This window comes from Leuciscus leuciscus, assembly GCF_965113295.1.
Source record: "Leuciscus leuciscus genome assembly, chromosome: 16".
NCBI lineage: Eukaryota > Metazoa > Chordata > Actinopteri > Cypriniformes > Leuciscidae > Leuciscus > Leuciscus leuciscus.
This window is the reverse complement of record NC_138740.1, coordinates 29,554,785-29,570,151: the sequence shown is the minus strand read 5'-3', so window position 1 is coordinate 29,570,151 and position 15,367 is coordinate 29,554,785. Positions and strand designations below refer to the sequence as shown.

Sequence of the window (15,367 nt, the reverse complement as noted above, 5' to 3'; positions counted from 1 at the left end):
GCGACTCAAAGGTTCAGTTAATGAGGTATGCTGTCATCAAATGGTTTCAGTGGATTGACAGATTATTATAACATCATGACATCCGAGACACTCACGCAGAGCTATACTCGTGACATCAGTGAGCTCGTCTTACCCATAGAGCTTCGGACGCGTCAAGGATGGCCTGAGCTTTGGCACTGTCCATTGTGATCTCCTCCATAGCTTCCAGCATCTCCTCACTCAGTTCCTTTCTGTTCCCGATCAGCTTGGCCATTTTACAGTATGTACTGTTATCACTCACTATCTTTATAAGCTCTGGGAAGTGGTAACCGTACCATTCACTGCACAGATAAGAGAAAGAGAATTAGAAACTGTGCCAAAGGCTGCACTATTTGGAAAAATTTAAAAATAAATAATTTATCCTGCTACTGTGATTTAGTTTAAAAAATGTTTTCCAACATTGTTAAAATCTCCAGATTTGATTAATACATGTTTTCCAACATTGTTAAAATCTCCAGATTTGATTAATACTACAACTATTGTTATTACCCAAAAATAAAAACAAAAAGATTCATTTTACTAAAAAACACTATCAAAGAAACTAATGCCATAAAAAGTATAGCCGTCTTAATTTCTTCATTTTCAGGGGTTAAACTAAGCTTTAATTTTCGATTAGATGTAACTAAGACATAATCGTGATTTATTTATTATTTTGATTATTCGTGTAGCCATTCATTACGAAATCTAAGCTCCAAATAACAAGTGTGAAGCCACTCAAAGGTCTGTCTCCCCCTCTGGTTGTGTCCGCTCCAGTTTGAGGGAACAAACACCCCAGAGGAAGGACCTTACTGTGCCTCCACTTTCTGTACAGCCAGTGCGCTAGGAGGCGCTGTCTGCGGTAAGCATTAGGAGGTGGCTGGATTAGAGCCAACTACAGGAAAGTCCCACAAAAAACATCTTACCGCACACGCATGGAGAACGTGTTGATGTCCTTGTCAAGCTGGTCCAGGAGGGCGATTGACTGGATGATCATGTTGTCCGCCCTATTGACATTGAACTTGACTTTGGCTCTGGAGTAGCTGTGACCCAAACCCAATTGAGCTTTGGACGCGGCCAGAGCAGTGAGTCCCTTTACCAGGGAATGGAAGTGCAGACGCACACCTGTCAATTACAAACAGATGCATTAACAACAGTTGACACTGTTGGACTCTTAAAAACAATTTTTTTTTGCCTGTCTGTTCAGCTTTTCAGTATAAAGCATCAGAAATCAGGTTATCTAGGTACATCATTACAGCAGGCTGTTCAAAACTGTTTGGATATGCGATTTGCATAAAAAGGATTTAAACCAGGGGTTTTCAACCTGAGGTCCAAGGGATCCCCAAGTAAAAATTATGTTTTAGTAGAAAAAAAAGTATGGGAATAAATAATCAAACTAAAATATTTCAAATACATTCAACATATGTAACACTACAATAGTGACTATGGAAAACAACAATATAAACTACATTTTTTCCAAATAATCTCAGATTTGTCATTTTTACAGTAAAATTGGGTCTTTATAAATGAAAATATATAGCTGCCTTTTACATGTTAAGATTGGATGTCCATTCCACGAAGTCGATCATATTTGGGGGTCCATGGCACCTTAAAGATTGAAAACCCCTGATTTGTATCATCATGCTCACCTCTTATGATTTCAGCTACAACTCCTCCAGTCTGAATGGACAGATTAAGCTCTTCCTGAAGCGCTGCACCAATCTTAGCATCGGACACCCCCAACATGGACTTCTTTTTACCCCCGGACGGAATGTTGGTCTCCAAGAACAACTTGAGATCCGCATGGACAACTCCTGCCAGGATCAGATGAGGAACAAAGTGTCGCTAATTGTAGGTCACAATTTGTAAGTCAACAAATCAACCTCAAATGATCAGTTTGTAGGTATGCTGTCATCACAATAATTCAGTGGATTGACAGATTATATGTACATCATTTCATCAGTGGAGCAATTTGAAATAACCTTCTTGTCTCTTACCTTCTGAAATGGCATTGATATTTTCCAGAGCAGTCTGGGCGGATTTAAAGGGGTAGAATGCACTCAGTCGGACTACGCTACTGAATTTGCCAACATTTAGGACACTTTCCTCCACCTATGAAAGACCAAGAATCATAATTAGTATTAGTCATTTAAAACACTAAAAATAAAACACTTAAAATACATTAGCCACTTTCGCACTGGGTTGTTCCAGGAACTAGCCACCAGGGTGTAAATGTTCCCCCCTAGGGCCTTTTTCCTGGTTGCATTCGCACCACCAATAGGAACGCAGAAGAGACTTAAGCCATACTTCTTGTGACTTATTTTTTGACGGTGTGGCGCTGAGAACGCCAGAGCCTGATCACACGGCGCTCATTCTCAGTGTTCCTTAGTTTACGATCCGTCTAACACGTTATTAGATAGAACTGTTATAAAAAAATATCTGCCGTGGTGTGGTAGATATCCAATGTCGCCATCTAAACAGAAATATCTAATCATGTTTCTCTCGGTTTCCTCCAAGTTGCGTTGGATTTTCTCCTTAGCGTAAAGGTTGAAAGGTCCATCTATCACCGGTTTCCATGTTTGCAGAATTAGTTTGTGGAGTACATTTAGGCTATAATCTAAAAAAAAAAAGGCACTAAAAATTCATTTACAATTAGATTTATAACATGCATTTAGAAAAATTAATTATATTAAAAAAATGCATCTTAAAATCCTACAATCTTTGAATTCTATGCTTTTCAATGGTACTTTTATGGCTGGGATTTGAATCAACAACCTTCTGAATACATGCCCAAATCTCTGAAACCTTCTCCACATTGTTAGTATGGACAAAAATGTACTTCCGTTTAAATGTCCTTAATATACAAACCTGAGGTAGCAGCATTCCAATCTCTTCAACTTCTTTGACAGCAAATAATGCATATCCAGCTGCATGCTCAAACAACACGTGTAAAAGCACCTGAGAGAGAGAGAAAGAGTCAAATTATTAATTACCACTAATACCATAAAAATAAATTACAACAAAAAGGGACAATGTCCTAAATGCTTAATTCCCATATTAACAACCAACAAATACAAATAAATGTTGTGAATCTGAACTGTTAAAGTTGCAGGTCAACACCAGCACGTGGTGGTGGCACTTCCAGGCACAAAGACTGTTTTTTAAGTATTTAATATGATAATACAGCATTACGTAAGCAGACGATAACAACAGTCGTTAATAAACTACCCATGTTTAGATTTTATTACATTAGAGCTTGAAGCTGGGGAGAAACACATTAGCATGGGTTAGCACAGACACACCACGTGCTACTCCAGTGGATCAAATACTCAGCGTGTCACTTTTAGAATTAAACAATATCTTACAGCACTGAGATCAGAACCAGAACATCGGTCCAAAACACTAACAGGAGGTGAGTGAAACATTACGAGCTCGTTAGATTGAACTAAATGGCTGCCGTGGGCTTTAATATCACATTAAGGCCTTGTGTTACCGGATTCGCCAATTTATCCTCTCGAGTAACGGTTAGGCTGCAATATTTGAATATATGCGGTTTGTATAGTGCGAGCGCATAATAAATGCTCAATAAACTAATTAAAACAATTGTTATAACTCTGTAACAGCAACAAAGCGCAAATCTACAAACATGCACGTCGGCCATCATAAAAGCCAGATTTATAATACAACAATGTGGAGATGTTTAAAACGTTTCAAAACTCTGATCTACTAATTTCTAAAGATTGCATAAAGAAATAGTGCATGTTTTACCATGTTTACTGATCTCGTGCGCCACGCACGAGGGAGCGTTCCGTTCCTTCGGATCACTTGAACAGGAAAGAATTCACATGCGCTCAAGTACGAAAACTCACATGATTCAGCCACGCAGCCTATCGCGAGATTTCAAAAGGGCGGGATTTTGCGGAAATGTGTGCGTCGCCTGTTGGAAATGCATGGAAATGCAAGATGCGTGGCACACGAATGGACATCCCGTTTGCTGGAGAAAAATGAATTATTATTGTAGAATTGATGCCCATGTGAGGAATGATAAAATATTATAAAAAGTACCACAATTTAATAGAGTGTACTGGTAACCAAGGGTAGGCATAATTCGCATAGTAGCCTAGCCTGGGCTACTTAAATCGTTTTATGTGCAATTAATTAGAGAATTGATATGTACAGTTTTTATGCATAAATAGTTACAATAAAATGAATCACTGTGTTAATTATTCTGGTGTATGGTATATTAATATAAGTTATTCTGATTTAAATAATCGTATATCAATTCAATAGGCTAGTTTATGTCAAAAAAAACGACAACGACCAGCCTGTAGCCTATTTAAATCTTGTTAATTTAAAGTTTAATGTAGGCCTATAATATATATTTAAATAATAGTTTTTCAAACACATTAATACGTCTCAAAAAGTTTAATATGTGCTTCTTTCTAATCTGAATAAGCCAATCTAGCTACATGCTAAGCATTTGCCCCAATAAAACTTTATTAATGTGACTCAGAGTGTTTAGGAAAGACAAATTGGCAAAATATATCTGATGCAGGAAACATTTCAAGAGTTATGATAGGAAACAGTGCTGGTTGCACACTCATGCTTCCACTAATTATCAGACAAATGTGCCATAATGTACGACCCACAGCAATAAATACCAGTGTTGACTTCATATTTTAAAAGAGAATTGAATTTATGACTTTATATACATCAGATGGGAATGCAGAGTCCTTAGAAACAACAAAACGCACACACTTAGGAATAAAAGGAATAATCTAATTTTGCCCTTATAGTTCACCCAAAAAATGGTACAAAATGGTCCAACTGTTTGGTTATCCATACCCTTTTGTGTTCAGCAGAATAAATAAATTCATACAGGTTTTGGGTGACTTGAGGGTTAGTAAATGTTTTACATGATTTTCATTTTTGGGTGAACTATCCCTATAATGTTTTAACGTTGTATTCTGGAATACTCAACATTCTTAATACCCAATATCAACAGGAAATGTTCTCAGAACTTTGGCTAATGTTCTGGCAAGGTTCTCTCAAAGTTATAAACAAATGTTCTTTAAAAGAACGTTAGTTCAAAGTTATCTGGTCTTTCATAATATTCACAGAACGTTAGCACAAAAACATTATTTATACATTTATACATTTCCTCAAACATTTTAGTTGGACGTTCATCAACCTTTTTTTTTTGAAAGAACATTTAGAAAACATTCAAAAGTAGCGTTCCCTAGTGTTTGCAGAATTATAGAATGGAATGTTCCTTTAACGTTAGCATAACAAAGAAAAAACGTTTTTAAAACATTGAAAAAAAAAAATACTGGAGGTATACAACCAAGTTATGTCAAGTCCTTATAGTGTCTCTCGTTTGTCTCCATGGTCAAGGTGGAGGAGTTTATGGAAACATACGTCAGAGATAGTAAATAAAAGCTTTGAGGGTTCCTATAAATCTGACTGCTATCTGACCACTGACACAAACATTAAGCCTGTCACGGAGGCCACCTGCATGCTGTACAAAGGTACAACTCTCTCGACCTCTCTGTCTCTCTCACTCTTCCTGATTTAATCATAAAATAGATGATATCTCTAATTCTCTCTAATGTATGTCACAACTGGAGCTAACTTATCAACAAAAGCAAGAGTAGCATACACTGTTATCTCCCATGTTGTGTTTAACACTTGCTGATTTGTGTTTTTTCTCCCAAAGATGCGCGGAGTGTTTACAGGATGTTTGGTCCTGGTGTATATTGTTGCTCTTCAGGCTGACCAAGCATATGGACACATCACATTCTTCAGCCCCAAAGAGATGAGAGAGCTCAGGGTGAGTATTCATTTCAATTCAACCTCCAGTTAAACCTGAGTTGTCCAAGAAAGAAGTTGTTTTGTTTCTCCCTTTATCTACAACAGGAAAAGGAGGGAAGGAAGGATGCTGATCCACAGGCAGAGGAAGTTTTGATTGATGAAACTGGAGGAGAGCCAGTGGTGAGGGATCTCAGCATTTTTTTTAATGGATTTCATAATGTTTTCGAGTTTCTGATTGGCTGATTCCATTTGAAGGGCCAGCCTATAGAAATAGGGCTGAAGCTCACTGCTAAAAAGGGCCAGATTGGATCCGCTTTTGGTAAGATGCTGCAGAGCATTGTAGAAGAGCCAGAGACGGGTAAGGAGAATTTAAATCCATGCAGGAAAATGTCTTTCTATATTTCATATATAGACGCTGACCACTCTGATGTGTTTTGTGCTCTATTTTGACAGTGAAATAAGGCTGGAATTTGAATCTGCATTCAACGACAATTGCAGTCTGATGATTCGCCACAATTGCAAGCACAAATATTTGGTCTATAATGTAAATGAATCACAATAAAATGAAATTACATGCAAATTCAGTTTCTTGTCATATATAGATTAATTTTTAAACTGTTAAACAACATGCTAAATTGCTGTTTGCAATTTTGTTAAATTTGTTACTATTTCTTTATTAATGAATATCGTCATTTAATATACCAAATGGTTACAGAAAAATTATCTCAGCTTTACATTTTATACCTTGCGATTTACACTACCATTCAAAATTTTTTTTTTTTTTTTTTTTTTAAAGAAGTCCCTTTACTCACCAATGCTGCATTTGATGAAAACACAGTCAAGTGTATTTTATTCCTGTGATGGCAAAGCTGAATTTTTAACATCATTACTCCAGCATTTAGTGTCACATGATCCTTCAGAAATCATTCTAATATGCTAATTTGCTGCTCGAAATATTTATTAGTTATGCTGCTTAACATTTTTAAAGAACAGCCTAGAAATAGAAATATAATTTTTTAAACAATGTAAAAGTCTTGACTGTCACTTTCAATCAATTGAATGCATCCTCGCTCAATAAAATTATAACCAATAAATTTCTTATAAAATCTTACCAACCACAAACTTTTAAATGGTAGGATGATGTGTTTGTCATAAATAGCATAAATGTGTTTGTGTGAATTGAATGTTCACAGTGGTTTCAGTGTCAGCTTGAGAGGTCAGCATGTTGGTTGGAAATAATAGGAAACATGCCCAGATGTTTTTTATTTATTTCTTAATGAGGCAGTCTGTTACTGCAAAACTCTTTATAGCAAACAGAGAACATATTTTGAATCCTTTGGATGTGTTTACATGGGAAAAGTGGGAATTCACATTGCATTTTGAGAGTGCTACTTCATTCCGTTTCCCATTGGTAAGTTTGAGAAAATAACTACCACATTGCAGAAGATAACATCAAAAACATCATGTTTGAAAGATCAAAGTTGTTGAGTGGACAAAAAAGAGAGACATAATGGCATAAAATAACGTTATTTATTTAAAGAGGTTTTGTAAAATATGTTTAATATGCTAGATCTGCTCTATAAAAAGGTTTAACGTTACAGCAATCAGAAACAGCCGATTCTGACCCTGATGGAGCTTAAGGAAAAGTTAATATTGGGCAAAAGTAATATTTCAGTCTGTTCCCCACATTAAGCTTTCAAAAGATGGTATCAAAACACTTGGAATATAGCACATGATGGGTCACATCATGGACTTCTTACATGGTGCATCTGTGTTCGGTGTATGGTGAAGAACAGCATGGCCATTCCTCTAAACTAAGAAACATGATGGTGAATTAATGATGACAGAATTTCTATTCTTGATGGACTGTCCCTTTATGGTTTAGCAGTCAGTCTCTCACAGAACTCATATTCCTTCACTCCAATTGCATGATCTCTGGCAGGAGGTGCAGGAAGAACAAGGGAACAGTCACTGTCGAAGTATTTTCCACTTACTCCATCTGTTTCCTCCGACACTGCACAGTATATTGGACTGAAAGCCCCCTCTTCAGCAGTCTGTGGTGGAAACATTTCGGATATTACTTTTGATGCAGTAATATAGCTGTTTGTGAATTTAAAAGGTCTGCAAAGTTTCAAAGATCAAAGTGCAATAAAAAAAACATTGTCCCCCAAAAGAAAGAACCGATTCTGAACTGCCTGAAACGAGTCATCAGTAATTCCAGTCTTACTTCCTGCACAAACCTATGTAAGTTTGTCACAAATTTGACCCGCCCTCAAACACTAGTTGATAGAGACTGGAAGACGCCAGTTGTGTTGTGGAAATGCCAAGAAGACGCTGTTTTCTGCACTGCGAAAAACAAATCAACTTTGCAAGCACTTCCAAAAGACGAGGACTCGGGCTCGAATTGATATGGTAAAATCGACTCCATCCTTACTGTTGTATCACTGTGTATCAAGCACTGAGGTAGCCTCCGGAGCTGAAATCCAGATATGGTGATAGTGTTTTGTTTCTGACACGTGCTGTAAGCGGTAGACCAATCACAACAGACTGGGCCGTCTGACCAATCGGGTGCGTTTCCCGTTCAACGACGTAACTTTCTGCTCAACTACCATAGTATGATAGGCTCGTTCTTACGTAGCAGAGAATGTTCGCACATGCGCACTCTTCAAAAACAACGCTTTAAATCTCTTGACAAACTAAAAGACGTAAATGACATTTGTATACACTCTAACTAAAATATATAGATTGTACTGAATGTCAGCTTGCTTATTTTACTCAAGGATTTATTAAGTCCACATGTCATGCAAACTAGAAACTATGCTTCTAACCACAGCTCGAGAGCTGTCGTTCCAACCACATAACTTGTGATGCTGTTTGTGAATGTTTGTTGGAACTATGCTTTCGGGAAACACCGACTCGTTGAATAATGCTGATAATGACGGAAACACAGTTGGCTAACCATGCTTTTGGGAAACGCACCCCAGAGCAGAGTAGACCAATCACAACAGACTGGGCCATCTGACCAATCAGAGCAGAGGGGTTTAGAGAGACTGAATCTTCGAAATAACCTTTTTCGACTTTGATAAATGAGGAGATATGCAATGTATATTATGAGAATATTAAAGTGTTTATTGACCTTTGATGCATGTAAACCTATAATAGGAGTCCATCAAAACAAAATTAGGAACCTTTAAAACAGCATAACACTTTAAACTAACCAAACTAAATAAAACAGAAAAACAGCAACGAACTTCTAAGTTTAGTAGCTCCTGAGTACAGCTGAACTTCAGATGTTATTAAATGTAATGTTTAGGAATTTGTTCCAGAATTGCAGTAAAAATGAAAAGCACTAACACATGTCATCTATTTTAGGAACTAGTCCACTATAGTGGTGCCAGAGAAATTGGCAGAAAGCAGCCAGGATATGTTGTGTGTTGTTTAACGTCATTGAATTGATAGGGGACTCACTTTGAAGAAGAAAAAGCCGATCAAGTTGAAGAGGAATCGGATAATGAAGTTATAGTTTCTCATTACATCTGTCATAACTACACCTGGATGCAGAGAGTTTGCCGTCACTCCTGAAACACACACACAAAATCATGGTTTGAATGGAAGTAAAATCCTCATCTTTCCAACATGTGTCTTGCCTTTCCATCAAAAACATGTTCAGTCATAAATAAACTTTTGTTTGAAATGAAAGTGAAAACACATGTGTGACGCCCAGTTCTCTCTCTGTCGCTCAACTTGAGAGTTTTGAGTCAGGACGTTGTTTTAGGAAAAATGTATACAAATTTTTAGCTATAGAGTGCAATAAATTGATCATGGTTATAATATAACATCATAAGTTGTAATGTATTTATTATATTGCATGCTCATTTTCTAATGACAGACAGCAGACAGTCAGTATTCAGTTTGGACATGTATACCCGTGCCATGAAGTCTGCGTGCCAATTCATTGGTCCAAATGACATTGTGCAGCTTGGTGTGGTTATATGCAGCATCCATCGCATAGTTTAGATTGTCCCCACGGAAATGACCGAAGTCCACTTCCCCTTTCCAGTGATTCATTGAAGAAACATTTACAATGCGAGCTGGGGCTGATTTCTTCAAAAGGTCTGTGTGACAATAAAAAGAAAAGGCATTATTTATGAGTGTTGCTTGCAGATGTGTCTTTGTGAGATTGGGAATGTTTGACCTAAAAGCAAACTGGTGAGCAGGAACGGCCCAACGTGGTTGGTTGCAAATGTAATTTCCAACCCATCAGCGGTGATCTTACTGGGTAGGCCTGTAGGAATGAACAAACCACTGTTTGTATGGACATATACAACACAAATTTGGACATATATGAGAAAGAGAGCGAGCGAATTGGCCGTTCCACCTGAGGCCCCAGCGTTATTGACCAGGATGTGTAATTCCTTCTCTTCCTCCAAGACCCGTGCTGCAAACTTCCGGACAGACTCGAGCGACGAGGTGTCAAGCAGACGCAGATGCACGTTCTGGTTCCCACTGCTGTCTCTGATTTCTTGCAGCGCTGCAGTCCCACGAGCCTCGCTCCGGCACGCCAGGATCACCCGCGCCCCACGACGGGCAAAGTCCAGGGCAATGAACTTCCCAATCCCTGAGAGGTAAAAACAAGAGTTGAATGGCCCAGCAGTACACTCTTAAAAATAAAAGGTTCCAAAAGGGGGTGATGCTATAGAAGAACCTTTTAGTGAACCTGTTCTTCTTGTTGTGAAGAGCATTTTAATAATCTAAAGAACCTTTTGTGAAATTGAAAGGTTCCATGGATGTTACAGATTCTTCAAGAAACCATGATAATAAAGAACCTTTATTTTTAAATTGTACTGGGGAATAATATAATTATTTAAGACTTCATGCAACAGAACAGCACATTCCAACAGCGTTTTGGTTATAAAATATATAATAATATATTTATTATAATCATGTTAAACTTCAATTAATCTCCACCATGAACTAAACCAGTCATGCCAGATACATACCACAAATGTGAAACATCTGCTACTACATTCACGAGCCTGTCTGCTGGTTTAACCAGTTTGCCAGAGCTTTTACATGACTCTGCGTGAATATGAAAGCAAACTAGTTTAGGCTTTCTAATAATAAAACATGTTTTAAACTTCCTTGTATTTTCCCCACAGTTATTTATTGTTTCATTATAGATACTGTCATTCGTCTTTGCATAAAGGGGATTTATTCTTCAATTCTTCTCAGATAAGCATTTGTATGCTCACCAACATTCATTAAAAACCTATTTAAAAAAAAATATTTTAATTGTTAACAGCGAGATTCTTACCGGTGTTTGCTCCAGTGATAATCGCAGTTTTCCCTTTTAACTCCACGGGACACGCGCGCGGGTTCCACCGGGCTTTCCGCTGCGCGCGAACAATTATGGCCAAGATCGCCGTTGAAAACATCCATAACGGATGGGAATATATGTTACTCCACTCCCAGTTCATTTAACAAGTCCGTGTAACTCAGTTAAAATCCTCGGTTTACTTAGAAGAGACAATATGCCTAGTCCGAATGAATGCCCACTGGATGCAGGACTGCGCACTGTGCGCGCGAACAGGGCAATGACTATAAATTCACTGAAGTCATTCAAGACTACCTCTTCCAAACAGAGTAAACACAGGCTCCTCTGGGTCTTAACGTCGGAAATACTTTTATAATAGTCCTGCAGCTATGAGCCTACAATTATGAGTAAAAGCAGCCCCAATTACAGTAGGCCTATATATTTTCAGAGCATGATTGTTGTGTTGTTGTTGCAGATAAGGCATGTTGAAGATTCACTTGCTATGTAGCCTACAAGTAGCCTACACAAAAAGTGTATAATTATTAATTATTCATAATAATATATATATTTTTAACTAATAAATAAATGAATGTATTTTATTTATGAAATGTGGATTTACTACTCTGACATATTTGCAACACCGTATGGATGGTGTGAATATATTTTTCTTTAGGTTCCCATACTTAAAATAGCTTGAAACCCCTAAAAAAGTATTTGGAATCCATAAATCTTTTATAATGAATGATATAGCCTAGGCTACTAAATCAATAACACACAAGCAAGATAATTATATTTTTATACACTAATTCACAGACAATTATAGGCTATAATAAGCAGGAAACCCAAATTGCCCTCTTGTGTGTGGAACTACTTGCACCAGAAATCAGGATCTGCCTTTGTTAAAAGAAAAAAATGTTGACATTAGAACCCGACGGCTAACATATTCATACTAAAAGCCCAACATTTTTTTTGGACGTTTGTGGACCATTGTGGACGTTATTGAGTGCACTTATTCAATCTCACATTCAATTCCACTACTGGAACTGTGCTTATAGAAATAAATTTGATATTGATATGAGGGTATAGGGGTGATTTCGGACACAACCAATATCTGATTAATGTGAATATTATTACTAGTCTTCTCGACTAGATGTCATCCTTTTTTTTCTTCCATTTTTTTTTTTTTTTTTCTACCTTGTAGGATGTTACAACGGGGTCCCTGTCATCAGAAGTGGACAGTAAAGTACATTTACTTGAGTACTGTACTTAAGTACACTTTTTTGACTATCTTTACTGAGTATTATTTTTTCTGGAAACTTTTTATTTTAACTTCACTACATTTGAAAGACAAATATTGTACTTTTTACTCCACTACATTACTGACAAGGTCCTTGAGTAAGAAGTAGTAATGTCAGTCAATGGATGATTTTTTTTTTTCATCTTGATTGAATTTTTGCAGGTGACAGACAGCCTATCAGTAATCACTCTTGTATGGTCACGTGTCGTGAAGTTCAGCGATTTCCCATCAATTTCTTTGAACACTAATCAACTGCTGGCAAAATGGACGAAGACAGATCCTCGGCGCAGTGCGTGCATCCATGGCAAATAGGTCTTTCTGTTTTGCTGTTTGTTAATTGCTGTTGGGCTGTTATACAACTATGGTTGTGTAGCTGGGTTTTAAACCAGGTTGGATTTTTATAGACCACTTGATTCAAATGTGCATGAATGGATACACATAGATGTGTACTTCTTTTGTTGGGGTGGTAGGAGTGTTAAATAAAAAAATTAAGATGATTATGGCTGTCTTTTTTTGTCAATTCAGTTGTTTTATTTCTATAGGTTTTATAACATTCTAAAAGCTCTTAATTCCACAGATACTAACTGGTAGGTGTATTCAGGTTGCTTCAGAGGCATAAGGTACTGTATTACATACAACAACGCAACAATAATAAAACAATGCATTGACATTTACTTTTTACTTTTGATACTTAAGAAGCCATACTTCTAAACACGAGTACTTCTGAACAGTAAAAATCGGTCTTTACAACTTTTACTTGTTGTAGCTTATCTGTACTTTCACTCAAGTAAGGAACTTTGTCCACCTCTGCTTTATTACTTTGTCTGATTTTGGTCTGCAAACGAAAATACTTCCAAACAGAGCCGCAACAGTAGTGATGTTTTGGTCCTGAATGATTTTTGAACAAATCAGTTGAGTGAATGACTCAACTGTCATTGAGTGATTCATTTACCAAGCCTTGTATTTCATGAGTGTTTGCTGAAGCACAGAACCGGTATCAGCAAACCAGATGCAGGACGGGTCCTTGCAACCACAGGTGTAGGCTAGATGTCACATAAAAACCTAAATAATATTCCCCTTATAGTTTTAGTAATATACATTTTTAATCCATTCAGGTATGGGGAAGAGTAGGCCTATTTCTTCCTCTAATGGTAAAACCTGTTTGGAAACTTTTTTTTATTTTTTTTTGGTGATGCTATGTGAAGGGGTGGATTCTGGAATCCACTGCTGCTTCAATGTATATCTAATGAGTTCCTTTACCTCTGTACAGATTAACGTTGTCGGGATAATTCCTGTTCATGTGGCTACGCGGAAGCGATCAATTCTGTAGCCTATTATTATATTTATTATAAGGCAAGACAAGTTTGTTGAGGGTTGGTTTGTAAAGAAGGCCTACACACCTGCACACATATTCAAACACGCATAAACACGTAATACGCATGTGCACGCCGTCAGCGTTCTCACAGGTTCGCGTTTTTTTAAGTTTGCGCAGAAATAACTTTTTTTTTCTTTTTCTCAAGGCTTGTAGGCCTATACCTTGGAACCTATTTCATGGTTTGCGTTCTCGAGCCACTAGGCACTGTTGTGTGCAAATGAACGGCCGGAGCGCATTAAAGGTACAATATGTAAGAATTTTGCATTAAAATATCCCAAAATCTCAAGGCCAGTGTTATATATTTTGTTAAGTTGATTACTTACAATATCCCAAATGTTTCCAACTATTTTTAAATCGTGAGAAAATTGCGATTTTAACCAAGGAAACGGGGCGTTAGAGCAGGGGGGAGCTGGGAGTCGCCAGTCAATTGCGTCATATCCGCGTCACCCTCGGTTTCCGCTCGTACTGCGTGGAGTCCTGGACAAATGCGGAAGTTGTAGTTGTAGCGTCTATCAAGCTACAAACTTTAGCTTGTTTCTTGCAGTCGTTATGGGACACAATTATTCTTTACCGATTGCAGCTGGTTCTGTCGACAAAGCATGCTTAATTTTATATTTTCCAAATGTAGCATTCGGTAATAGTTATGTTTATGTAAGGAAAGTATTATTGCTTTAGATTTGTGTTTAGTTTATTGACATTGTTTATCACGTCTGGTGTTTATGGCCATGTAAATAAACATAGCATGTGTTATACATAAAGATTAATCAGTATTTTGGCAAATGATGTGGGCATGTTCGAATGTACTTTTACAACAATTGTTTAGAACATGTAAAACTGCGCAGCGTTATCACAACAATGAATTCAACAAATACAGTAACATCTATGAAGTATTAAACCTTACTTTTCTTGCGGTTAATTCATTTTAATGAAATAAAAGTGTGATGAGGTTTAAGAGTCAGGAAGGAAGAAGACGCGTCGTCGTGACTGGGACTCGTACTTTATTAAAATAAAGCAAAACAAACAAAAGCCGCGCACAACGGGCATTCACTGTGGCAACCGCGACGGCACAAAACAGTTCAAAAATGAGAGCTCGGATCCACCGGTTTTCTTCCTCTGCGTCCAATTTTCTCTCCAGTCTCTCTCTCGTTCCAGCGCGGCTTATAAGCGGTCTCTCCACGCTGATCACTGCAATAAGACACAGGTGCATTTGCACTTGACCTACTTGCTCGTCTCTTTTCTCTCCCATCACAGACCGCGCTGAACCACGCCAGCCTCGCCACTAAAAGCATGTCATTAAACGCAACATTTATAAAAACAGAACTTAGCCTCATCCATGAACATGATTTTTCGATTCCCGTCTGACTGATTTACATCCACGGTGGAGTTTAAAACGACAGTTCCCATCATTCCACGCTCCTTCACATCGTCATCAAGCTACGCCGTTGTTGTTGTTTGGAATGTAGCGCCATCTAGCGGCAAAAATTCTTGCATATTGTACCTTTAAGGGTTTTCTGTTAGAAGAACGGTGTCGTGTTAGTTAATAATGATCGTTCCG

General features: G+C 37.6%; 3 protein-coding genes across 4 annotated transcripts in view; 1 reads left to right on the top strand and 2 right to left on the bottom strand.

Annotated features, from left to right (window-relative positions):
- Nucleotides 1–3,927, bottom strand: part of nop56 (NOP56 ribonucleoprotein homolog) — a 7,622-nt gene extending 3,695 nt beyond the window's left edge. Inside the window, exons 1-6 of the mRNA XM_082140820.1 lie at nucleotides 3,784–3,927; nucleotides 2,884–2,973; nucleotides 2,013–2,127; nucleotides 1,665–1,829; nucleotides 942–1,140; nucleotides 134–320 (exon numbers count right to left, since the gene is read on the bottom strand). Coding sequence (XP_081996946.1) covers nucleotides 134–320; nucleotides 942–1,140; nucleotides 1,665–1,829; nucleotides 2,013–2,127; nucleotides 2,884–2,973; nucleotides 3,784–3,786 — 759 coding nt within the window. The 5' untranslated portion in view covers nucleotides 3,787–3,927. The remainder of the gene's footprint in view (nucleotides 1–133; nucleotides 321–941; nucleotides 1,141–1,664; nucleotides 1,830–2,012; nucleotides 2,128–2,883; nucleotides 2,974–3,783) is intronic.
- On the top strand, nucleotides 2,980–6,410 carry mlnl (motilin-like). 2 transcript variants are annotated; one of them, XM_082140340.1, is made up of 6 exons: nucleotides 2,980–3,427; nucleotides 5,410–5,543; nucleotides 5,732–5,845; nucleotides 5,932–6,006; nucleotides 6,082–6,184; nucleotides 6,280–6,410. In XM_082140340.1, exons 3-6 carry the CDS (start codon nucleotides 5,732–5,734, stop codon nucleotides 6,285–6,287), a joined length of 300 nt encoding a protein of 99 aa, XP_081996466.1. In that variant the 5' UTR covers nucleotides 2,980–3,427; nucleotides 5,410–5,543; the 3' UTR covers nucleotides 6,288–6,410. The 2 variants fall into 2 exon arrangements, with proteins under 2 accessions (XP_081996466.1, XP_081996467.1); XM_082140341.1 differs by lacking the exon at nucleotides 5,410–5,543.
- Nucleotides 6,411–7,337: 927 nt separating this feature from the next.
- LOC309477166 (retinol dehydrogenase 12) lies at nucleotides 7,338–11,444 on the bottom strand. Its single transcript, XM_082140331.1, has 6 exons — nucleotides 11,141–11,444; nucleotides 10,205–10,444; nucleotides 10,022–10,111; nucleotides 9,753–9,941; nucleotides 9,295–9,404; nucleotides 7,338–7,880 (listed from the first exon to the last, which is right to left on the bottom strand). Exons 1-6 carry the CDS (start codon nucleotides 11,301–11,303, stop codon nucleotides 7,701–7,703), a joined length of 972 nt encoding a protein of 323 aa, XP_081996457.1. The 5' UTR covers nucleotides 11,304–11,444; the 3' UTR covers nucleotides 7,338–7,700.
- Between the last annotated feature and the right edge of the window lie 3,923 nt (nucleotides 11,445–15,367).

What these genes read in the sequence shown, in the direction of transcription:
- mlnl (XM_082140341.1), top strand. Translation starts at nt 5,732, where the DNA reads ATGCGCGGAGTGTTTACAGGATGTTTGGTCCTGGTGTATATTGTTGCT. An exon ending in AAGAGATGAGAGAGCTCAGG is followed by an intron (nt 5,846 to 5,931) that starts GTGAGTATTCAT and finishes TATCTACAACAG; the next exon opens with GAAAAGGAGGGAAGGAAGGA. An exon ending in AAACTGGAGGAGAGCCAGTG is followed by an intron (nt 6,007 to 6,081) that starts GTGAGGGATCTC and finishes TTCCATTTGAAG; the next exon opens with GGCCAGCCTATAGAAATAGG.
- LOC309477166 (XM_082140331.1), bottom strand. Translation starts at nt 11,303, where the DNA reads ATGAACTGGGAGTGGAGTAACATATATTCCCATCCGTTATGGATGTTT. An exon ending in ACGCAGACTTCATGGCACGG is followed by an intron (nt 9,405 to 9,752) that starts GTATACATGTCC and finishes TGTGTGTTTCAG; the next exon opens with GAGTGACGGCAAACTCTCTG. An exon ending in TCGGCTTTTTCTTCTTCAAA is followed by an intron (nt 7,881 to 9,294) that starts GTGAGTCCCCTA and finishes TTTCCACCACAG; the next exon opens with ACTGCTGAAGAGGGGGCTTT.